Below are 22,103 nucleotides of genomic sequence, written 5' to 3'. Positions count from 1 at the left end.
TCCAAAGAACACTGAAGTGTCCCCCCCCCCCAATCCCCACCCCCCAACCCCGCTTAACAGTCCCAGTGTAAGCAGAACAGCCCATATCCACTGGACATTATGGGGCCTGGGTTCCTCTGTCCTGTACTCTTCACTGGTTATCTGCACGGTCTTATCTGGGTCCCCTCTGGGAAGAGCAAAGGAGAAAGTTCAGGGCAAGTGTCAGAGCTTGCAGACACCATTACAGCTTGCTTCCCTAAGAACTTAGTCCTCTGAGCACAGCTAGCTGCAGGGAAAGCTGGGCAGCATTGTGTCTGCTGGTCTCCTGATACCCAAGGAGAAGAGAAAAAGGAGTTTTAGAGGAAAATTCTCAACTTCTGCCACCTTTGCCTTGCTATTCCAGGACACTCCTGCTGCCCTTCCGCCTTAGGCTGTCACCGCATGACCCCTTGACCCCCTTACAGTGGCACTGTCTTCATGTTACTGAATCATTCCAACTTTTTTTCCTCTTGATTTCTTTTCTTCTTTGTTATATTTAGTTTTTGAGACAGGGTCTTACAGTGTAGTCCAGACTGACTTTGAACTTGAGATCCTCATGCTCAGTCTTCTTACTACTGGGATACAGGCCTGTATTGCCAGCCCTAGCTTTTCTGTGCTTTCTTTTGGAGTATGAATTCCCTATGTATTCTGGCCTGTTTCTGGGATTCCATTTAGTTTCATGACTCTGTCTGCATGTGCATATATGCGACACAGTGCTTTAACTCTGGAGACAATGCATTTTCTCCTTTTTATGAATCATCTCCCTGCCTTGTTTAATTTCACAGGCTTTTCATATTGTTATGCAGCTTATATTTTTTAAAATATAAACTTTAAGAAAGTCACATCTAATGACCATTTCCTACCTCTTAAGAGAGAAAACTGTCAATATTATTCTGGGGATTTGGTATAAACTTTGTTAGAGAGGGTGTTGACTTCCTTATTTGATGATAGTGTTGTGTAACTGCTTTGGAAAACACTGATCTAGAGTCTAGCCATTTGCCCTTTGACCCACAAAACTTATGTAATTGAAGTGGTAGGAGGAAGGACCAACTTATATGATGTTATGTTAATTTTATTTTAATAATTGATTTCTGATTATAACTAAGAAACTGATGCTTAATTCACTCTTCCATTAAATATAAACTTAGATCGTGAAAAAAAACAAATTTCCTTTGTTTGGAAGTAAAGAAAATATATTTCAGAAGTTTATTGCATAAACTCAATTAGAACAAAAATCTGGACAATGTTTTGCATATATTTAACTTTTTATTTATTTATTTATTTATTTATTTTACTGTAACAGATTTACTTTTGAAGCACATATAAAAGTTAAATATTACAGGGTGAATATTTTTTGTGATGGCCACATAGACCAAGCAAAGAAGGTACTATACACACTGCAGTAATTGTTTCCTTGCCTTTGTGGTTTTATTATCCAGGAGTCAATGCCTATCAGTGTAGTTTAGTTTTGCCCCTTTTTCCTGTACTGCGAGTCTCTCAAACTTCAGGTCCCCCCACCCCAGCTCATTCTTTCCTTCACAATTTATCTATTGAAGAACCTAGACCTTGAACTTCTAGTTTCTTACCAGATAGAGCTTGGCCACTATACCTTCATGGTTTGAGTCAACTTGGTTTTTCTTTTAGTTGGAAATGGCATTTTAATACCACAGTCTGGGTACCAGGATGCTCATTGTAGACTGTTGAGACTGTTTTGCAGACAGGACCCCAAATTAAGAATATAATACTTGATACTGAAATTTCCCATTTAAATTCAGTTTGAAATTTGTTGCTTAACTTTTTTCTCACATTACACCTGTATCTCCTTTATTCCACACAGGGGATTTTGGTCCTTGAAAACAATAGGGGGTGATAGTATTGGCCACAGTTGCTCATTTGCTTTTATCACTGTTGTGCATCAGTGCTGCCCATGTGCCGATTGCTAGCACTGTACCACTACTCAGGATTCCTTAAAACCCTTTTTTACATGCTGTTTTTATTCTTTTTTTTTTTTTTCCTGGAAGGGGTTGTTTACAGTTGAAAATTTACCAGAATTAAACACTGACTTGATTTTAGATGATATTTGGAATAATTTCAACTTTGTTAGATGAGATGTTGGGTTTGTAGATATATTTAGAAGCAGTCCTAACTATTAGAGAATTTGTGGGAGAAATGATAAGATGCTTGATCCTCATTAAAATTCCTCAAGAAGAAAATGGAAAGACTAGAGGAAGTAAATTTGCATATTTATGGGTCTGGGAAGTAGGCTGTCCCTTGTTTTTTTAAAAATTTATTTATTTTGGTTATGGGGGGCATAATTATGTCTGTGGGGGGGTGTGGGGGGGTGTGCCCATGCACGCTCATAAGGAAGCCAGAGGAGGACATTTCAGGTCCTGCCCTGTCACTGGTCTGTCTTATGCTTTTGAGACAGGGTTTCCTACTGAACCTGAAGCCCTCATTTTTGGCTAGTCTGGCATGTCAAGGGTTGGGGCTCCCAGCATCTATCTGTTTCCTGCCTCTCCTCCCACAAGCTCTGGGGTTGCAAGCACTGGCAGAACCATGCCCAGCTTTTTTATGTGGGTGCTGGGGATCCAGACACAGGTGCTCATGCTTGTACAGTGAGCACTCCGACCCACTGAGCCATCTCCACAGCTGCTCTCTGTTGCTTGTTTTTGAAACTAGAAGGTTAAAAAAAAATGAGATTTCTTTTTTCCCTTTAATAGTCTTACTAATTCTCTAAAATTTCATACAATGTATTTTGATCATATTCACCCCCGACTCCTCCCCTAACTTCTCCCAGTTCCACCCTCACCTTCTCACTCCTGCCAAACTTTGTGTCCTTTTTAAAAATTTTTTAAAAAAATATCCCACTGAATTCAGTTTGCACATGGGTGTAGCGTTATCCTCTGGAGCATGGTTGACCCATGTCCAAACATGTAAAGAAAACTGGCTCTCTACCAGAAGTCATCAACTGTCTACAGCTCCTCAGTTCATGGTCAGGGCTTCTGAGCTGCTTCCCCTTCAGGTGTATGGTCTCCGCCCTCCCCCACCCCATTTTCCTTTTCTCCATTTCTTTGCTTCATGCTAAGTGATGGCTTCCACAAGGTGCTTTGCAACACTATTATTGCTGCATATGTATAGTGCTTCACTTACAGTGAAGTCATGTTCCTATAAACCTATTGTAAATTGAAAATACCATAATCTGAAAATGAGTTGGAAATACCTGGTCTAGTGAATACCACAGCCAAGTCGCAGCCAGCATAGAGTGTGTACTGACAGATCTGCAGCTTGCTGCTCCTGCTCTGTGTCAGGAGAGAGGTGGGACTGTACCTCAGGATGTTATCCTAGGAAGAGATCAGACTTCCAAGCACCACTGAGCATATATTGCATAAAATCGAAACTCTTCAAGGTGGTGGTGGGGATCTGTTCTTTGGGTCTTTGGAAGAATCCCCAAATTTTCATGATGTCCTAATCAGTCCTAGAGGGTTGTGAGTGAGAAGTGGGGTGGCACCCTGCTGCTTCTCTTCCTGTTTATGGGGTAGGGGGTGGGGATGGCTTTGTTTTTCATAACACATGGGCTTCAACATTTTCTACCTTGCAGGCTTTCTACCTCTGTGTGGAGGCATCATCTATTTTAAAAAATTCATTTCTTCTCATTTAGTAAAATGCTCTCAATTTTCTTTGAGCACTGCCCTGTTCAGGTCAGTGAGTGGTTTGGGTTGGCTGGGTAGTCTTTTGGTTACATCTCTTTTTCGGTGTCTTTTCACACACCCTCTAGACACCCCCACTTCCCAGCTCCTCCTTATTTTCTGTTGTGGTTACTTAGATGATAACCACTCAACTTGTGATCTGACCCTGGTACATGACTCCTTTGCTTTCTCATGATCATATTTATACTTTTGATGGATATATTTAAATGAACAGCTGTGCATTTGTTGAGTCATACCACAATTATCTGATTCTGCTGTACTGCTTGACTGGCAAAAGCATATTTCAAGCTAAATTGTGAGAGAATTCCATTAATCACATTATCTTGAAGAGGGGGAGCAGAGAAAGACCACTATAAAAAGTCTTTTTAAAGATTAATTAGCGATTCCATTATTTAGAGTAGGTTGATCTAGTTGCAATTTAATGTGTCACTTGGAGAAACTGCACAGAGGTGTAAATAACCATAAAAAGCCTAATGATATCAGCCTTGTCGGCAAAATTCTCTGAAACAATTGATGTGCAGGCAGTTCCATGCCAGTGCTGGCCTCTTCAAATAGGTAAGGAGTCCTGGTGGGCCTTTGTGTAGTGTGACCAGGGCTCTTGTCTCACAGGTCTTAAATTCATCTGCTTAGTAGTTTAAGTATACTGAAAGGATCACATCCAATACAGAAGATGTGAATGTCTTTCTTCTTATTTCTAAAATGTACTAATTGCTAACTGTAACCTCTGATTGAGCCTCTAGCTTCCACCAGCCAGATCTGTTTTTATCCTGACACTTCCTTAGGCTTCTTTCTGAAGGTTATTAATAGGCAGAGAGGCTTGGCTTTCCGAATAGCGTCAATAACAGTTGGAAGACTTGGGGGAGATAATAGATTTATTCCTGATTTGTAGGAGATGTGTTTTCAAGCTCCCAAAGCTGTCCCAGAGGTCACTATGGATGGCTCTGGGCATATCAGCTGGTGTCTGGGACGACGGGAGAGCCAAGCAGGCCTTTCCAAATGGGCTATTGTCCGCCAGGAGCAGTCTGGTACACCCGGAGTCTGCTAGTGCCTTTCTGTCTGGGCGCTTCTCTTGGATAACACTCTGGATAGTTGGAATCCAAGTTAGAAATGATATCTTTTAATTTATCTCAAATACTCAGTTGCTACTTTATTAAATTGAGGCCACAGAACCCCTTCCACTTTCGAGTTACTGCCTTGCCAGACTGCATAAAACTTAAACTTTACCTTCCTCTGCCTACACAAACCCAAACGTAGTATAGACTCATAATTAAAAATAAGTTTTATTCCTTTGGATAAGATTGGGGCCTGCTGTTCGTTTTCCCAGTTCTATGCTGGGTTACTCTCTGGGAATCCTTTGGCCACCCTGGCCAACAACTCAAAAGAAGGTATCACCTATCTGGCATTGTTGCTTGTTATGTAGCCTTTAGCTATACAGATGGACTCTTAAGAAATTATATTGGCCCCTTCAATCTTTGATTATACTTTCCTTTGAGTGTTTAAAGCCATACAGTTGGCTCAGATAAACCAATTTATTTTTACTCTTAAGGTTGTTTGAGGATCTGTTCCTCAGGGATCACATGGGCTTTTTGGGAGGAGCCCCTGGCTCCTTTCTTTTATCAGTTCCATCTATGTGAAGATAAGTCAAAGGTCCTGCTTGACCATTGTTGGCTTCTCTTGGAAGCATGGAGGAAATGATTCCTCTGTGTTGACCCTCCTCTTTATAGACTGGACACTGGTTCAAGTTCATCTGGTGGGGTCTCCTTGGCCTCCTTAATCAAGAGGACAGTTGAGCCACCACCATTATAGGACATTTTGAGAGATGCTCATAGTCTCCTGGAACTAGTCGACCTCGGAGGGCAAGGAGCAAAAAGTGTCCTTTATGTCCCCCTGACCAAATTATTATAGGCCTCAAAGTATGTCTGTTAAACATCCAAGAAGGTTAGTTCCACCAGTCTGGTATTTTTAACTACTGTGTGTCATGTAGATAAATCTTGGGCAAAGACAAGTTGTTCTCAGATAAACCTTACCTAGACATATATTTCTTGATCTGCTATGGATAATTTGTCAGTAGGTTGTAGGAGTAATATGGTTCCCTCTGGTTTTCAAAACTGTCTAGGCATTGTTTATCTCTCGCACAGTCTCACCCCTCCATGATGGTTTTCCTACTTAAGGTGCCCCCATTTCCCCCCTTTCTCCCTTACTAATACCCTTCTCCTGTGGTCCTACCTCTCTTGAGCTTTTTCCTTAATAATACCACTTCCTATGGTACCGCTTTTCTTGAGCTGCTTCTTTCCCTTTACCTTCCAGGTTCCTTGTATAACCCTCCCTCCCCTCCCATTTAAATCCCTCCCCTATTTTTATCCGTTTCTCCCTTAGAACACCTGCCTCCTATGATTCTTCTCTCTCAGGCTCTTTAATTTCCTTTGCCTCCCTGATTCCTTTTCATTATCATGATTCCAGAAGTTATGTCTGTATACACACTCACATATAAGGATTTGGTGCTAGGATCCACATATGAGGGAGAACATATAAATGCTTGTTTTTCTGAGTCTGTTACTTCTCTTAGTATAACAGTTCCTAGTTCCATCCATTTACCTACAAATGTCATGATTTTGTCTTTCTTTACCACTGAGTAGAGCTCCATCGTGTAAATGTATCACATTTTCATTATCCACTCCTCGGTTGAGGGACACTTAGGTTTCTTCCATCTCTTAGCTATTGTGAAAAGAGAAGCAACAAACATGGATGTACAAGTGTCTCTGCAATAGGGTGAGTTCTTTGGGTATATGCCAAGGAGTGGTATAACTGGGTCAAATGGTAGGAATATTGACAATTGATTACCAACTAGATGAGGAACAGCTGACCGTGTCTGGGGTGCCGACAACAGAGCAGACAGTAGCAGGGATATCAGAATATAAGGGCTCTAGTCGGGGGGAGGCTATAGGAGGGTGCTATCTGGAAAGTGGGTGTAAAAATAAATAAATTTTTAAAAAGTTAAAAAAAAATAAGTTTTAGTTGATCTTGAGTGCCTGGCCATTGCCATGCAGAGGATATCACCATGTAGGCTTGAACTCTTAAATGCTTACATTTTAGTATGTGTGGGTGACCCAATGAAAATGAAGTAATAAGTGAATGGCAGATTTGCCCAATGTTAAGTCCTTGGAGGCAGATGGAGTTAAGTCATGTAACACATGGGGGCAGGTGGGAAGGTCCAACACAAAAATGGGCTTGAAGCAGAGTGTGAGAGGACAGGGGTGAAGGGAAGGCGGAGTAAAGATGTAAAAGGGTGTTTTTTTTCTCATCTTCACAAACATATTCTCTAGTGACAGAAGGAAGCAGGGGGAGGAGAAAGAGGAGGGAAAGAGGAAGAGATGGAGAAAGAAAAGGAGAAAGAATGAAGATGGATTGCGTCCCTGCACAACTCTGATACCTTAGGATTTGGCCAGGTTCATGGCATTTCTGTAATACCAGCATTTAGGAAGCTGAGGCAGGAGGATCACAGGTTCAAGGCCAAGCTATATAATGAGTACCAGTCCAGCTTGGGCTAGGAGATATTGTATGAAAAGACCAAAACAGAAAGAAAGCTTTAGAATGGGGACAGTTGTGTCAGGCAGTAGGTGTCTAGAATACCATTTGTCTAATAGCAGGTTTGTGCAATTAGAAATGAGACAGAGGACAGAAACTGCCTCTAACTGAGGACAAGGGGTAGATATGAGGTTTAAATTATTTATTTTTTTTATTTTATGCATGTATGTAAGTGTATTGCATGCATGTAGTACCTGCAGAGGCCAGAAGAAGGTGTCAGAACCCCTGGAACTGGAGTTAATGAATGGTTGTTAGCTGCCGTGTAGTAGGTGCTGGGAACTGAACGCAGGTCCTCTGTAAGAGCAGCCAGTGCTCTTAAATACTGAGCCATCTCTCTAGTCCCTGGAAATGAGATAAAAGAAAAGTTCTAATACAGTTTCAAACTGAAGGGGCAGAGACAGACTTGGGGCTCTAGGCAGCAGAGGAGAAGGTCACAGACTGGGTGGGAGGTGTTAGGGTCCTGTAGGTAAAACAAAGCTGGATAAGCACAATACAGAGGGAGGGAAGATTTGGGGATAGTCAAGCATGTTGAAGAAAAGAAACCTGGTTTTGAGGGGTAAAGAGATGGATCAGTGGATAAAGCATCTGCAGTATAAGCATAAGACCTGAGCTCAAATTCCTAACATACAAAACCAGAGGAAGCAGTGACACCTGTCTCTAACCCTGAGGTGGGGCTAAGTAGGCAGAACCCTGGGGCTTGCTGACCAGTCAGCCTAGATGAACACATGAGCTTCAGGTTTAGTGAGAGACCTTGTCTCAAAAATTAAATTGTAGAGTGATCAAGGAAGATACTCATTGCTGACCTCTGGACTCCATATGCATGCATGCACACATGTACCCCCGTATGTATATGCTCACACACCCAGTGGACATGTATATATGCCATACACACAAATAAAATTGTAAAAAAGAATTACTTTGGCTCGAGGTATCCAAAGGCTTGCAGTGGGTTGCCAAAACACTGGACTCTGGAGCATAGCTGATTTTATTTGTGTATCTAGGAGAGGTACAGAAAAGTCAATTTTGTTCTATGTGCAATTAAAGTAAATTTATTGGAAATTCTTTGTTTTTTCCATGGCATCCAAAGTTAAAGTTTTCACTTGTTTTCCTTCAATCAAAGCTCTCCACTCCCCCATTTACAAATTATATTTTTTTCTTTTTTCAAAACCATATCTAGGGTCCATCTGTCACAGCTGGAATGTTTGTAGGGTAACTCCATCAAAACTCTTTCCTAAAATTATCTGTAATTATTTCCTCTAGCCACAGAATAAACTGATTCAGGGGCTGGTTTTCAGTTCTATAGGACTTGTCCATGAAGCCATTTGTATTCATCTATTGCAAAAAGGTCAAATTGCATGCTAATAGTCTGTCACACCCCACCAGAAACCCCCCAGCAGCAGTGAAGTCTATATAAAACCAAGCCCCAGGAACTTGCACATCACCAGTTCAGAGTGTGGTGTTAAAAATATTTAGCAGGTCATTTGTGAACTGAAGAAAAGAACCTGACTTAACTTATATGGTATGGTATGATGCTTTAGGTTTTACCTTTCTTTGCAGCTTTTACTGAGCTCATATCTTTTTCACCCCCCTCCTAAGGGCCTTAGTAGTTTGGACTAAGCTACTTTTTCTTGGTCAGCTCCTTTCTTGAGCTGAGGTAACTGTTTCACATTATTTAATCGGTCAGAATGGCTGGGTTTTGGCCTAGATGAATGCAGTTGTTTTAAGTATGCCTCCCTTCAAAGCTTCATGTTTAGAAGCTTTTTACTGGATTTAGCTCGGTCCCCAAATATGCCTTTACACTAATTTCTACATTTATTTTAAGGTGTGAATTATGAGAGAATTGACGAATGAGTTAAGGGTAGATGGGAACAAGAAGGTACTTGCAAGAAAGGCTTTCTTCTCTTAAATAGTTTGTTTGATATTGAGATCTTTTCTTCCGTGAGGCAGGGGGCTCAAGGGAGATGATTGAAGGTCAGGGAATTCGTGAATTTAATTTTAAGTAAAGAGAAGTGGGCAAGAAAGCATGATTGCAAGGTGACTACCACGAGTAAAGATTGTTCTCTAAGAGAAAAATCAGGTTCTTGAAGCTCAGTGAGTTAAGGCTTAGATAAAATGTTGATGGCTAAACTGGATTGATGAACCATTGTTCATGGGTTGGCTAGTTCAGTATAGTGTTTGATTTAGACCACTAAACTCTGGTCAGATGGTCCTAAGTTTCAGGTTATGTCCTTGGTTTAGTTACATCTTCCCATCTGCTTTCTTATTTGTAAAATAAGATTACTGTGAGTATTTATTGTAGAATGTTTTAGGGAAAAGTTAATGCATATTAATCCCTAAGCACAGTGCCAAACAGATCAATGAGTACACTTCTCCTGAAGTAATAGTGACCTAAATGTTTATCCATGGCTATTCTTCTCTGCTCTGATCCTGCCTCTTGTGTTAAATAGATTTTAGTTTTTGAATTGTGGCAGGCCCAAAAGTATATACAATGGGAGAAAACAGCTGCCATAAATAGTGGTGAAAGAGCTTATAAGAGTGGTAAGCAGGTGTAAGTTAAAGAGTGACCGCTTGAATGGTATAAAAGTCATTCAGAACACTGGGCATGACCTTTAATCCTAGCACTCAGTAGGCAGAGGCAGGTAAATCTTCATGAGCTCCAGGCCAGCTGGGCCTACAGGGAGACCCTTTCTCAAAAATAACAGAAAACAGTCAGTCAGAACAGGAATGAGTGATTGTTGACTATCTTTCAAGATTCTTTTTTGATTCAGAGATTGCTAGCAATTGAACAGCCTCAAGAAAATCCTTATTGAATAGGTACTCAGTAAGTTATGAATGGACCGGTCAAATGAATTTAGGCTGCTGGGCCAAGACAAGTGAACTTTTGTTGAATGCTCTGATTACCTTCTCCTTAACGGATAACAAATTGTATACTATTCAGAAGTCTAGATTTTAGTAATATCGTTTATTATCTAGCTTGGTTTTTTTAAAAACTATGTTGCCTAATATGAGTTTCAAAAGTTGGATTATTCTGTGGCCAGCACCAAAATGATTTCTTTGTTAGTAGATTTCAGAATATCTGTGTGTGTTTTTTCCTAGTCACACAGTTTTTGTGAACAAGAAGTACTGAGCTTGGTCTGAAGCCCCCCAACAGTAGAAACTGAGCGAAACACTAGCTCCATAGCCAAGTGTCTCCGTGGTCTAGCAGTTAGCTTGGAAAGTGCCATGGGGCTTAGAAAGTGCTTCTGATCTGCCCTGGTGATTGTCTGTTTTTAAAGCAGAGTATCATGGAAATGTCCTACCTCCCAGAGGACAGGCCTGAGACATTGCAGGAACTGGCACTGATTTAGTTGAAGAGAGTCTCTTACTGAGGTGGAAGTCTGTAACTATTTTCTGAATAGCTACTGTCCTTGTGCCTGAAGTATTAAGATCAGTTACTAGGGATTGAGGATCTGAGCCAAGAATAGAAAGAGAGAGATATATACACTAGAGGCACCAGCTCATAGTCTGAACCTTGCGGATAATATTTCACAATCCCCAGTGGCCTGTGATTTTTCACTTAGGGATTTGGGAAATTGATCCTAAAGGAGAGGTGCAGCTTGAGTACCTTGTCATTACAAATTTCAATTCCATTTAAAAAACATTCAGGTTTCTATATCAAATACCATTCCTACATTAAAAAATAGCTAATATATTCTTCCTAGATTGTTAGATTTTCTTGAGTTAGAATGACTACTGTGATTTCTGAAACTATACAGCCTTTTTGGGCAGGTATTAAGCAAGTGCTCAGTCCAAAATACCTGGGTGATTGGAAGTATAGAATGGAGCATTTACAGAGAAGGGCAGTGACTTTCAAAGTATGCTCTAAAAATCTCAGAGAATCCTGAGACATTTTTGAGGGTTCTTCAAGGTCCTCCTTATCCAATGATGGGCACAAGACTGGATTTTCTGTGTACTTTAGCTGCAACATGTTATAATAGATTGGATGTACAATCATGCATGAGGATCCACGTGTCTTCTAAGCAAAATGTAGAGACTTATTCAGTGCAAAACAGTGTCACATTCTCCTACATGTTCTGTAAAAAAACAGTACTTCTGTTTTCAAATTTATAAAAAACAAAAAACCTTAGGTAACATGCTTATTATTATTTTAATGTGGATCCAACATTTTAAAAATTCTGTTTTAATTTCTAATAGTAAATATCAATGACAGCAACATACATAGACAAGTTGCTCAGTAGTTTTCAGGAGTAAAAAAGATTTTGCAATTAGTAAGCTTGGAAACCACTAGAGTGAGGCATCCCTGTGTTCAGGGTAACTGAATTATTGCCAGTTCCATTTTCTATGCCTAAGAGTAAAGGAATTAAAAGTTTACTTTTCAAAAACAGTATGTTCTTTTTTATATACTTTAAAAATAGAAATAGATTCTTAGTTTCAGGCTGTTACTCTAGCAAATTATTTTATTATTGTTTTTTCTTTTGATGTATGTGTATGTGCTTTAAGAAGCTTCTATAGTGGTAGGTTTCCATATGGCTTTCTCTAAAGACCTTTTGTGTTGCCTATCCCTCCACATACTCCCTCCTCTGCCCTGCCTTCCCATTCCCCATTCCAGGACTGTATTATTAATTTTGAGATAGTGTCTTACAGTATAGCCTAGGCTGGCCTGGAATTTGAATAGTGGCTAGGCTGGCCTTAATTTAGAATCCTTTTGCCTCAGCCTCCCAAATACTAGAAGTGCTGGGCCTGTATATGTGCATTGCCATGCCAGGCTTGATGTTTCTTATAATTAAAATATGCTGGTGAAATCCCAGAACATCCCTCTTTTTGCATTTTATTCCTTTCCTTTTAGGAGTATACTTTTTGGTGGGCAGGAGAAACATTTTAGACTATAAGAAAATGGCAGCCAGTAAGTGATATTGACATTTTTCTTCAATGAATTTGGACCTAGGTTTGGTCTTGATGTAAGTTGACATAATTTGTGAATTGGTACATGAGCTTGTGGGATTGACTTTATAAAGCTTTTGTTTTTCTTTCTCCTATTTATAAACCTAATTTAGTTTGTATGATGCTAATCTGTGAATAAGTATATCTATTGGGGCATAGGCTTTTGTTGGTTTTGTTACATGGGAAATACGGTGGTGATGAATGGTTTTGAGGTTTTTTAAATCATGAAAGGGTTGTTCATATTGAAGATTGTTAACTGCTGATATTTATTATGACCTGCACCAGACACTTAGGATTAACATTATAGAGGTGAAATATTTTTTTCTGACTTCCGTGGGCATTGCATGACATGGGTGCATTTACATGCATGCAGGCAATGCACTCATACACATAAAATTTAAAAAAAGGAAAATATTTTATTGTTCCTTTGTAGGAGTGTATGATGTATGTAGGTGGTACTGATTCTTTAGAATTCAAAGTTAAATTGAGCATGTTTGTTCAGCAAGAATTCTGACTAAGCATTAAATGTGCACCTACTTGTCTTAGCTGAAATGAACACAGTGGGACTATAGGTTTTGCTGCCATGGGATTTAGTAAGAAAGATGTTCAAAGTATAACAAGAATGAATCTATATATATGGGTGAAAATTAACAGTTTGAGAAACCTAGGTTTGGTCTTGAAAGAAGGGCCCAGTGCTCAGAATCATGGTGTACCAAGGTCCAGAGACAGGTAGGGGAGCTTTGAAGAAAGGGGCGTGGTGCTGAGGGGACCAAGGAAGGAATGATGGCAGAGTGCAGGGGCTTGGTAGCAGTCAGGGTAGAGGTGTGTGGAAGGCTCAGAGCGCCTTCCCTTGGTTCCAGCCTTGCCTTCCTCTCCAGCCTTCCTGGGGGTTTCTGTAGCTTCTTAGAGCTCACTCAGGATGTCCGTGTTCTGGTTATGCTGAGTTTTTTCTGGTACTGATGTGTATCTTAAGTCCTGAAGACATTCCACACTTGTACCCCTAGTAAATGTTGATATAAACTGCAAAATGGGTAATATGGAACATGTACATCAGTCACTTTTCTGTCACGGTAACAAACTACCTGAGCTAATTTACTTGTAAAGTCAAGAGGTTTATTTTGGGTGGTCCATTGCTTTTAGGCCTCTGGTTATGCTGGATGGCTGTGTCAGGGAAACGGTGGTGGAGGAAGTAGCTCCCTTCATGATAAGAACCAAAAAAAGGAAGAAGAGGAAGGGGCCAAATCCGTACAATCCTCTTTGAGGGAATGCCCTCAGTGACCTTAGGACACCTGCTAAGCTCTACCTCTTGAAGTGTCCACTCTCTGCTAGTAGAGCCACTGTAAGAATCAAGCCTTTAATTTTCATGGGCCTATGGGAAACTTTCAGCAGGCTATAGCAATACATAAAACAGAAACATTGATGATGAAATACTTAAGATGTTGCTAGTGGTGGTATTATATTATCAATGACAATCTAAAGCCAGGCACAAAATATAATGTTTACTGCACCTGACAATGGGTACAAATTCATTTTTTAAATATGTTAAAATTTTGAATTTGAGGAGACTGCCTCATGTCAGGTTGACCTGAATCTTATTACTGTTCTCTAGTAAAGTGTTTAAGGAGAAACCACTAGAAATAGGTGATATCAGGGCCTGTATTTTCATGCTCTTCTCTGGTGCTTGTGTTACTAATATAATTAATCTCTAGTTTCTTTACTGATTTCAGTGCTCTTGCCATTTGGGGAGGGTTCATTTCATTATAAAAAACAAGTATAACCTATAATTCCACTTAAACAGCCTCAATGGGCTTTACAAGCAAATCATGACTACCCTTTAATTATGCAACTCCCACTCGCTGTGCAAGATACCTCTCATGCTACCTGGACTGTCATAGGGAACTGAGATAGGATGCCAAATAAAGCTGTCAGTTATTTAGGACTTTGTTATATTAAAACAATTTTATGAAAACTAGCTTTTAATGTTTTCATTTCCCATCTCAACATGTTCCTTTGCGTGGCCCTTGGATGCATGTACCCATTTTGGAGTTGAGTGGGTGGGCTATTGCGGAGACTGCCAGAAACATCATTCTAGATACCATTAGACCAGTACTGGGGAGTTAAGTCCCTTCAGTAGAGAGGGGTTTTCCCAAGTATCAGTCTTTTTTCCATTATTATAGCACACTACCTTAGGTCATGTAATTTGTAAGAAAAGATTTTGGAATTTTTGTTTGTTTATTTGCTTATTTATTTATTTATTTATTTATTTAATGGTTTTTTTGTTTTAGTTTGGTCTTGCTATATAACCCTGGATGACTTTGAACTTGTAATTCTGCTTCAGCCTCCCAAATAGCTGGGACTACAGGAGTATATCAAATACTTGGCTAAGAAATTTATTTTTAGACTGCTTGTGGAGATGCTTGCTTATAAGCTCCGTCCTTAGGAGGCGGGGGCAGGAGGATCATCTCAAGTTCGAGGTTAGTTTTGTCTGTGTATCAAGTATCAGGCCATCTTGGGCTACAGAATAAGACCTTGTCTCAAAAAAAATTTTTATACATGTATACACACACCACACACACACACACACGTATTCTAGAGTCTGGGGAATACAAGAACATGGCTCCAGCACACAGTCACCATCTGAAGGTCTTTTTGCTGCATCATAATGTTGCAGAGGCCATGTCAGTGAAGCAGGGCAAGAGTGCTCACTTGGGTTTCTCTTCCTCTTTTTCAAAAGCCAGCGATGCCATCATGGAGGCTCTATAACCTTGTCTAATCCTAATTGCCTCCCAAAGGGCCCATTTTAGGATACTATTAGCAAATGACTTTGGGGATTAAGTTTGAAATCCATGAATTTTGGGGGGACAAGTTCAAACAATAGTACCAAGGGTTTGTATTTGGAGCTAGCTCATGAGTGACAGGAGGACAGAGTGGGACAGAGGTGCACAGAGAGATGTATATGTCAGTACAAGCAGAAGGGAATAGCCCATCTTGTTCACAGGCAGAGATGGTGTTGGAGGAGGCAACCTTTGGTTGTGATGGATGAGGATGAGAGGCTTGTTCATTGGTAAACCTCACCTTAGAGAACGTCTTTGTGAACATGGAAATAAAGAGGCCCATTCAAGGTTCATATACTAAAAGTATAAAAGGAAAGTATGTAAACATCCCCTTTTATACCCTCCTTGCTATTAGAGAAGGACTAGATTAAAATAAAACCATAGGGTAGAGGAGAAATAAATGAAAATGAGAGGTGATAAGATGTGGTGGGATTGTGGTGAGTAAACAGATCACCAACCGTAGGTGATTTTAGGATGAGATGGGGTTCTTGGGCGATAGCTCAGTTGGTCAAGAGCTTGTCATAAGAACATGATAGTTTGGTCCTCAGCACCTTCATAAAAAATGGGCACTGTGGCTTGTGATTGCAATCTAGTGCTGGAGAGGCAGAGACAGTTGCATCCCTGGGGCTCATCAACCCGCCAGCCTAGCCCAGTCAGTGAACCCTAGATCCCAGTCAGAGACCCCATCTCATAAAACAAGATGGACAGCTACTAAGGAGTACCACTCAAGGTTGACCTATAGTTTCCACAGCGCAGAACACACTTGTGTACCTACCACCACCCACCCACACACATAAATATCCCTGCCCCCACAGACACATAGGAAAGAAGGTCGTCTAGAAGGTGTCCAAGCAGCTTAAGTGCTTTTGCCCCAGGCTCAAAACTGTAAGAGTAAGACGGAACACTGTTCTGTTCATGGGAGAGCTATACCAGTGTTTCTAACTTTACTATCCAGGACATTGTTCCTTGTCAGACTCTCAGCAGATTCCTGATACTTGTAGAAATTAATTCAAAGGAAAAAGTTTTTTGACTCAGAAAATCAAGCTTCTGTCAGTATAGTTCTAGGTCGACACCAACTTGAAATATTTATCAGTTGTCTTATATTCTCTCTGTGACAGTTTCCTATCCTGTAGATTTACGTGATTTCTTGTTATAAAACTATTCCTGTCTTAATCGTCTATCCTTTTTAAATTTCAAGGCTAATATAGAAGTATATTGCTTTGTGGTAGATGAGGTCTAAGGGATGTTGTTTGTTTTTCCTTTTGGATTGGGTGATGATATAGGTTCTTACAGCCAAACCTTTAAAGGACAAATGAGATTCAGGCACAGTAACTTGGCTTGAATTACACTGTCTCTAACTTTTCTCACATCATTTTAAAATAGTGGACTCAAGCTTCTCTGGGTGTTTAATATATTGCCAATATCTTGTTCAATAGGGCAAGATAAAATTCAAACCTTGGATCTTTGGGAATGCATTACCATCCTTCATACCTTTGTTCCCTCTGTTTTCTTGTTGAGTTCTTCATAAGAGACCCAGCTCAGGTAAAGCTGCATTGAAGAGGTCACTGGTCAGAGGGACATCTATCTCCTTCGAAGATTTGTTTAGATCCATGAAGAGGGCATATTCAAATGTGCTGACAAAACAAGGCAATGTATGTTAGGGGGATTTATATGAAGAGCCTTCCATGGCATTTGAAGATGGTATGTCTAATTTACTGTCATCTTGCAGTGTTTTTTTTTTTTGTTGTTGTTCCATTTACATTTCCTCTCTTCCCTCCACAGTTATACAATGGTAGATGGAGTGATGATCCTTCCAGTACTAATGATGATGGCTTTTCCTTCCCCAAGTATGGAAGGTACGTGACTCATAGCTGTTTGGGTTAGGATAAATGTGTTGTGTATTGTTTGGCTTACTGTAAGCCATTTGGTCCTTAATCCTTTCAGACTTAACACACCCTTTGTATAATAAATATTAGGCCGTGTCTCTTGACGGCTTTAAAGTGCAGTTCTGCTATATACGATATCTTAATTTATATAGGTTTGTGTATGTGTGTAATTTTGTAAATTCCACGTAATACCTTATCAGAAATAGAAAAGAGAAATAAAGAGAAGATTGTATAATTAATAGTGTAGCCTATGTAAGCTGATGCGTGCTATGCCGCCTGCTGTGTATGAACACATTAGAAGATGTAATGAAGGACAGCACTCTCTTAGCTGCAGTTTCACAGTCTTGGTTGCTCATAGTCAACATGGTCAAAATAGTAACTGAAAATTGCAGAAATAAACAACTTTTAAGTTTTAAATAACTTTATTATATTTATTATAGTATGATGTTTGCTCTGTTTAGTTATCATTTAACACTGTGAATAATTTTTTAACATTTAGTGTGTGTGTGTGTGTGTGTGTGTGTGTGTGTGTACATGTACCTGACACGGCACATGTGTGGAGGTCAGAAGACAAATTTTGGGAGTTCTCTCCTCATACCCTGTGGTTCTAGTAATCGGACTTAGGTCACCAGGTTTGGCAGCAAGTGCCTTTACCCTCTGAGCAACCTTGCCAGTCCTTACTGTAATTTATAAATGAAACTTTTCAAAGTGTATTGGTCTTTTAAAAAGTAGTATGCTTAGGGTTTGGTATTCCTATAACTTAAGGTTTTGTGCTAGAATCCACCCCCAACCAAAAAGAGGAGACTGTAATATTGTCTATGTGACCATCATCCACTTCAAAATCAGTTTGGAGGTGTTTTGCAGAATGTATACTGGGTTGCAGATGCTCTTACCTCACGTGATTAAATGTTCTGAATTAACGAACACATTTGGTAAAATGTCAGCAAAACAGAGAATGGTTGTCTCTTTGATGGTTTGATTTGCAGTGAGCCACTGTATGTTAGAAACCTGGTGCTGTTGTGGGAGGGTGGGGTCTAGTGAGAGGTCTTCTGGGTATTGGAGGCTTGCCTTGAAAGAGGTTTGTGGAACCCTGTCCCCCCCTTTCTTTCACAACTGGCTGGCTGTGAGGTGAATGCGCTTCACCCTCCTCACTCCTCTTGCCGTGTATTGTGCTGCCACAGGCCCAAGGCTCAGGTGTTAGTCATTCATGTGCTATAACCTCCACACTGTGAGCCAAAGTAACCCTTATCTCTTATAATTTGAGTGCTTCAAGTATTTGTACACTTAGGAAGAGCCATGCTTAGAGTGGGAATCTCAGCCTTGTTATGATCAGATGAGAAATAAGGCTCTTGCCCCTGTTACAGGTTCTTCTGGGTGTAACAGTCTACTTTATATAATTGATGGGCTTCCAGGGAGGCATATAATTAAACTAGCCAATGTAGCCAACTCTGTGGAAAAGTTAGGAGTTTATTTTGTTGTATTCTTGGCTTACCATATTTGATCTGTTCCTTCCTTCTTTCCACATATATATCTCCATTGCTCTCTCTGGGAGCTACTAATCCACTACTTGGAGCACTTAAAATGTGGGTGATAGGTGGGCTCTATGTATAAGATAGAAGTTGGATTTTGAAAACAAAAAATTGTCAAGTTTTGCTTGTTTCTTTTTACTATTGTGAGAAGATTTAGAATTTAGAACTATGTAAGATGACTCTTATTTTGTTTGTATTGAACAGTGCTGTTGTAGCACAGTCTGGATATCTAGAGTCTGTCTAGACAGCCCTTAGCAATGTTGTTAAAGGCACTGCAATACTGTGGTGGGTGTGCCAGTTAGTGCCCCCCAGAGGATCCCGTCCTGCCAGTGCAGAAGGAATTCATGAAAGGAAATGGGCTTCTTACTAAAGCTGGAAGGATTTGTTGCATTAACCATGATTTTCAGCTGGACATTTCTCTGTGAACATCTGTATTAAGCATATTTCTAGGATTTTCCTCCTTTCGTTTAAATTACTTGATATTTACACGTACTACTCAAAAAGTCTTAAGAATCTGAGGACTAAATTTTCTCCAAATTCCTCCTCTCCCTATGCTATGAAGCAATGCTTTTTGGTTTCAGTTGATATCCTGGGTGGGCCTGGGATGGAGGCAAGATAGAAAAGGAGCAGAGCAGAGGGGAGGTAGAGGTCAGAGGAGAGGAGAGCAGGGGACAATAAGGGCAAGGGGGGAAAGTGGCATCAGTGCAACAGCTTTAGTTAGCAAACTTGTTCTTTCTTTGGTATGTGTTTCCTGCTTCTAGCACTTAAGCTGTGCAGGGTCCAGCAAGTGACTTCCTTTTATATATATATATATATATATAAAATTATGAAACACATATAATTATGGATAACATTATTTGGGGTTTTCTGTAACTTGTAGTTTTCACTCTCAGAGTTTCTGAGCACTGTGCACATTGTTGTGTACTTTCCTAACTTAATTATTTTGCTCTTTCGTTTCACCACATTTCTTTCTTTCTTTATTGGTGTATATACATAGTGATAGGTTTCATAATTCATTCTCAGGCAAGTACATCATGTACTTTGACCATATTTATCACCCTACCTTTGCTTTCTTCCCCCTCCACATTCATTCCCAAGAAAGTCAAATGACCTCTTAATTCCACAATGGAAACAAGGTAATTAAACTGTTATTCTGGATTGATAGGGAAATGATTTACCAGTAAGATTTTGCTACTTAATATACTGCCACTATACTGCTTACTTACACTGACCTGAGTGTGGGAGAGAGAGCGCGCATCATCTCTGGGTTGAAATGTCTTTTCCCTCTGTAACATCCCATGGATTCTCTAAGCTAATGTTCTCTTTTCACAGTAGTGGTTGGCTCAACATATGCAACAATTATAGACATTTTGTTCTAACATAGTTTGTTGTATGGCCATTAGAAACACAGGCCACATGGTGGCATGCACCTGTCATCCTACTTGGGATATTGAGTAGAAGATTGCTTGAGCTCAGGAGTTCAAGACTAGCCAGGGCAACATTGAGACCTTGGTACAGACACACAAATGAACAGATAAGCAAACAAACAAACAGGGACACGAAAGGACTGGCCACTAGATACTAACTTATAGTTAAATAGGAGAGATAAATTCTGGTATGCTATTGGACAGTAGGGGACTATTGATAATGATGGTCAATTGGTAATTAATGATAATGGTTGTCAATAGAAAACTAATACAGTATATGTTTTAAACCTAGGAGAAAAAAATTTGAAGGAATTTTTTACCATAGAGAGATAATAAACATTTGAGAAGGTAGATACTCTTATTCATACTTGAATATTTCATGATGTTTACATATATCAAAGCATCACACAGTACTGATAAACATGTACAATTTTTATGTGCCCACTTTCCTCTTATGGGCTTCATTTCTTAAATGCTTTTGTTTTTCCTAACTCCCGTTCTTTCCCCTTCATGATACTGGAGACCAAATGTTTCTTAAATATTGTTAGAAAAAGTGGTAACAGTTCAATAATAGGTCAAAAACCATGATTTAGATTGAGTTTGAATCTACTTTAGAATATTCCCCAAGTTCTGTGGAACCTTAAATGAGCTGGACAAAATAAAAGAACTTTTTCTCCTTGCAAATATGGAAATTTAGAAAATGCCGTTTACTTAGCTACAGTTTTGACAGTGATAGGTAACTTTACTGAATACACAATATGTGCCAGTTGTTGGATTAACTGCTTTATATGTTCATTATTTATGTCCCATAATCCTCAGAATTACTCTAACAAGAGAGGAGATTTTCTTAATGTACTTTTGGATTGGTTAAAGCTCTTAAGGTTACTCAGCTGACAAAGGGCATAATGTGAGGAATGATGGGAATGGGGTCCAAGAGCTTCTGTCGTTAATCCTCTTCAAAATTTTGCTTTTTTCCCCTTCTCTAAGTTAGTGACATCCATTCACTTTCATCACCTGTGCGGTGCATGCTGGGATCCAGCTCGATCCAGTTTATTAAAGAGGATGAGAAGAGGGCCTGGGTTTGCGTTTTTCACATCTCATCTCTCCTACCAGTAATCATCTCTCATGTTCATTATCTGTACAACTCTAGCTGCAGGAAGAGTTTTATTTGCTCTCATGGAGAAGAGTACTCAAGTCCTAATTACCTGTATATTCTTCCCTTTCCTTCCCACTAATAGGACTAATCATGTTCTAACACTGCTATTATGCCACCAGGGGGAAGGCGGGGCGTCCACGTTGACTTTGCTTTTGTTCCTGTGTGCATGTGCAGTGGCAGGTGGAGACCGTGGTGCAGGTATTAAAGGGAGCATTGCTTCTTTGGAAATATTTCAAAACTAAGACAACCTCTATTTTATTAAATTGACAAACCACAGTTAGATTTGGAGATAGCAAGGAAAGCTGGACTTAGACAATTTTGTCACAGATTTTGGCCTGTTTTAGGGAAGGAAGATTGCTAGGCCTTGAATTACGTTCTGTGTTGACTGGATTTTAGTAATTTCAGAGCCATCACCACTCAGACTTTCCAGCCCAATTACCCAATGAAGGAGGGAAGGGGGTAAGTTCAATAGACTTTTTGTTAGGGTCCACAAAGGTGCCCCTCTTTGCCAGTCGGGGAAAGAATAGAATGAGCCTTTCTTTGAATTTCTCGTTATTGAGGATTCAGGAAGTTCTTGAAGGGGTGAATGAATGGAAAAGAAATATCTCAGTATTAAATTTGTTGTTCTCATTTCTCGTTACTGTCATTTATCCCTTTTGTTAGAATAGCTGTATTATCAAATTAGGCTTTTTTTAAGGGAGAGAAATGAGATGCACTGGGTTATTTGCCTCTACTAGGACCTAAAATGCAATTCTCTGATGAAGCTGCACACACTTCCAGTATTGTCTGTGTTTTATCAAGTCTTATAGTAACAGTGATTGTGGATGAGCTGCAAGGTGAATGCAACAAAGGTTCTTCTCAGCCACTCCTCCTGGGAAAAGTTTGTTTCCACTATAAACCAGAGCCGTGTTCATTTATTTAAGTGGAGAACTGAAGAGGAGAGTGGGTAGCCTCACTAAAACTAAAATTAAAACTAAATCAAGTGTTGAACAAATGGGCAAACAAGTTCACGATACAAGC

General features: G+C 39.8%; 1 protein-coding gene across 2 annotated transcripts in view; it reads left to right on the top strand.

Moving 5' to 3' along the window:
- Acvr1 (activin A receptor type 1) overlaps window positions 1-22,103 on the top strand; it is a 126,679-nt gene that overhangs the window by 57,576 nt on the left and 47,000 nt on the right. For both annotated transcript variants that reach the window (XM_008841748.2, XM_008841747.2), the window contains exon 3: window positions 16,868-16,941. In XM_008841748.2, the coding sequence (XP_008839970.1) occupies window positions 16,875-16,941 (67 nt within the window). In that variant the 5' untranslated portion in view covers window positions 16,868-16,874. The remainder of the gene's footprint in view (window positions 1-16,867; window positions 16,942-22,103) is intronic.

The sequence above is a fragment of the Nannospalax galili genome, unplaced genomic scaffold, assembly GCF_000622305.1.
Source record: "Nannospalax galili isolate Female #2095 unplaced genomic scaffold, S.galili_v1.0 scaffold1181, whole genome shotgun sequence".
In the NCBI taxonomy this organism is placed as follows: Eukaryota; Metazoa; Chordata; class Mammalia; order Rodentia; family Spalacidae; genus Nannospalax; species Nannospalax galili.
Note: the sequence above shows the minus strand (reverse complement) of the source record. Positions and strands in the feature narration are given on the sequence as shown.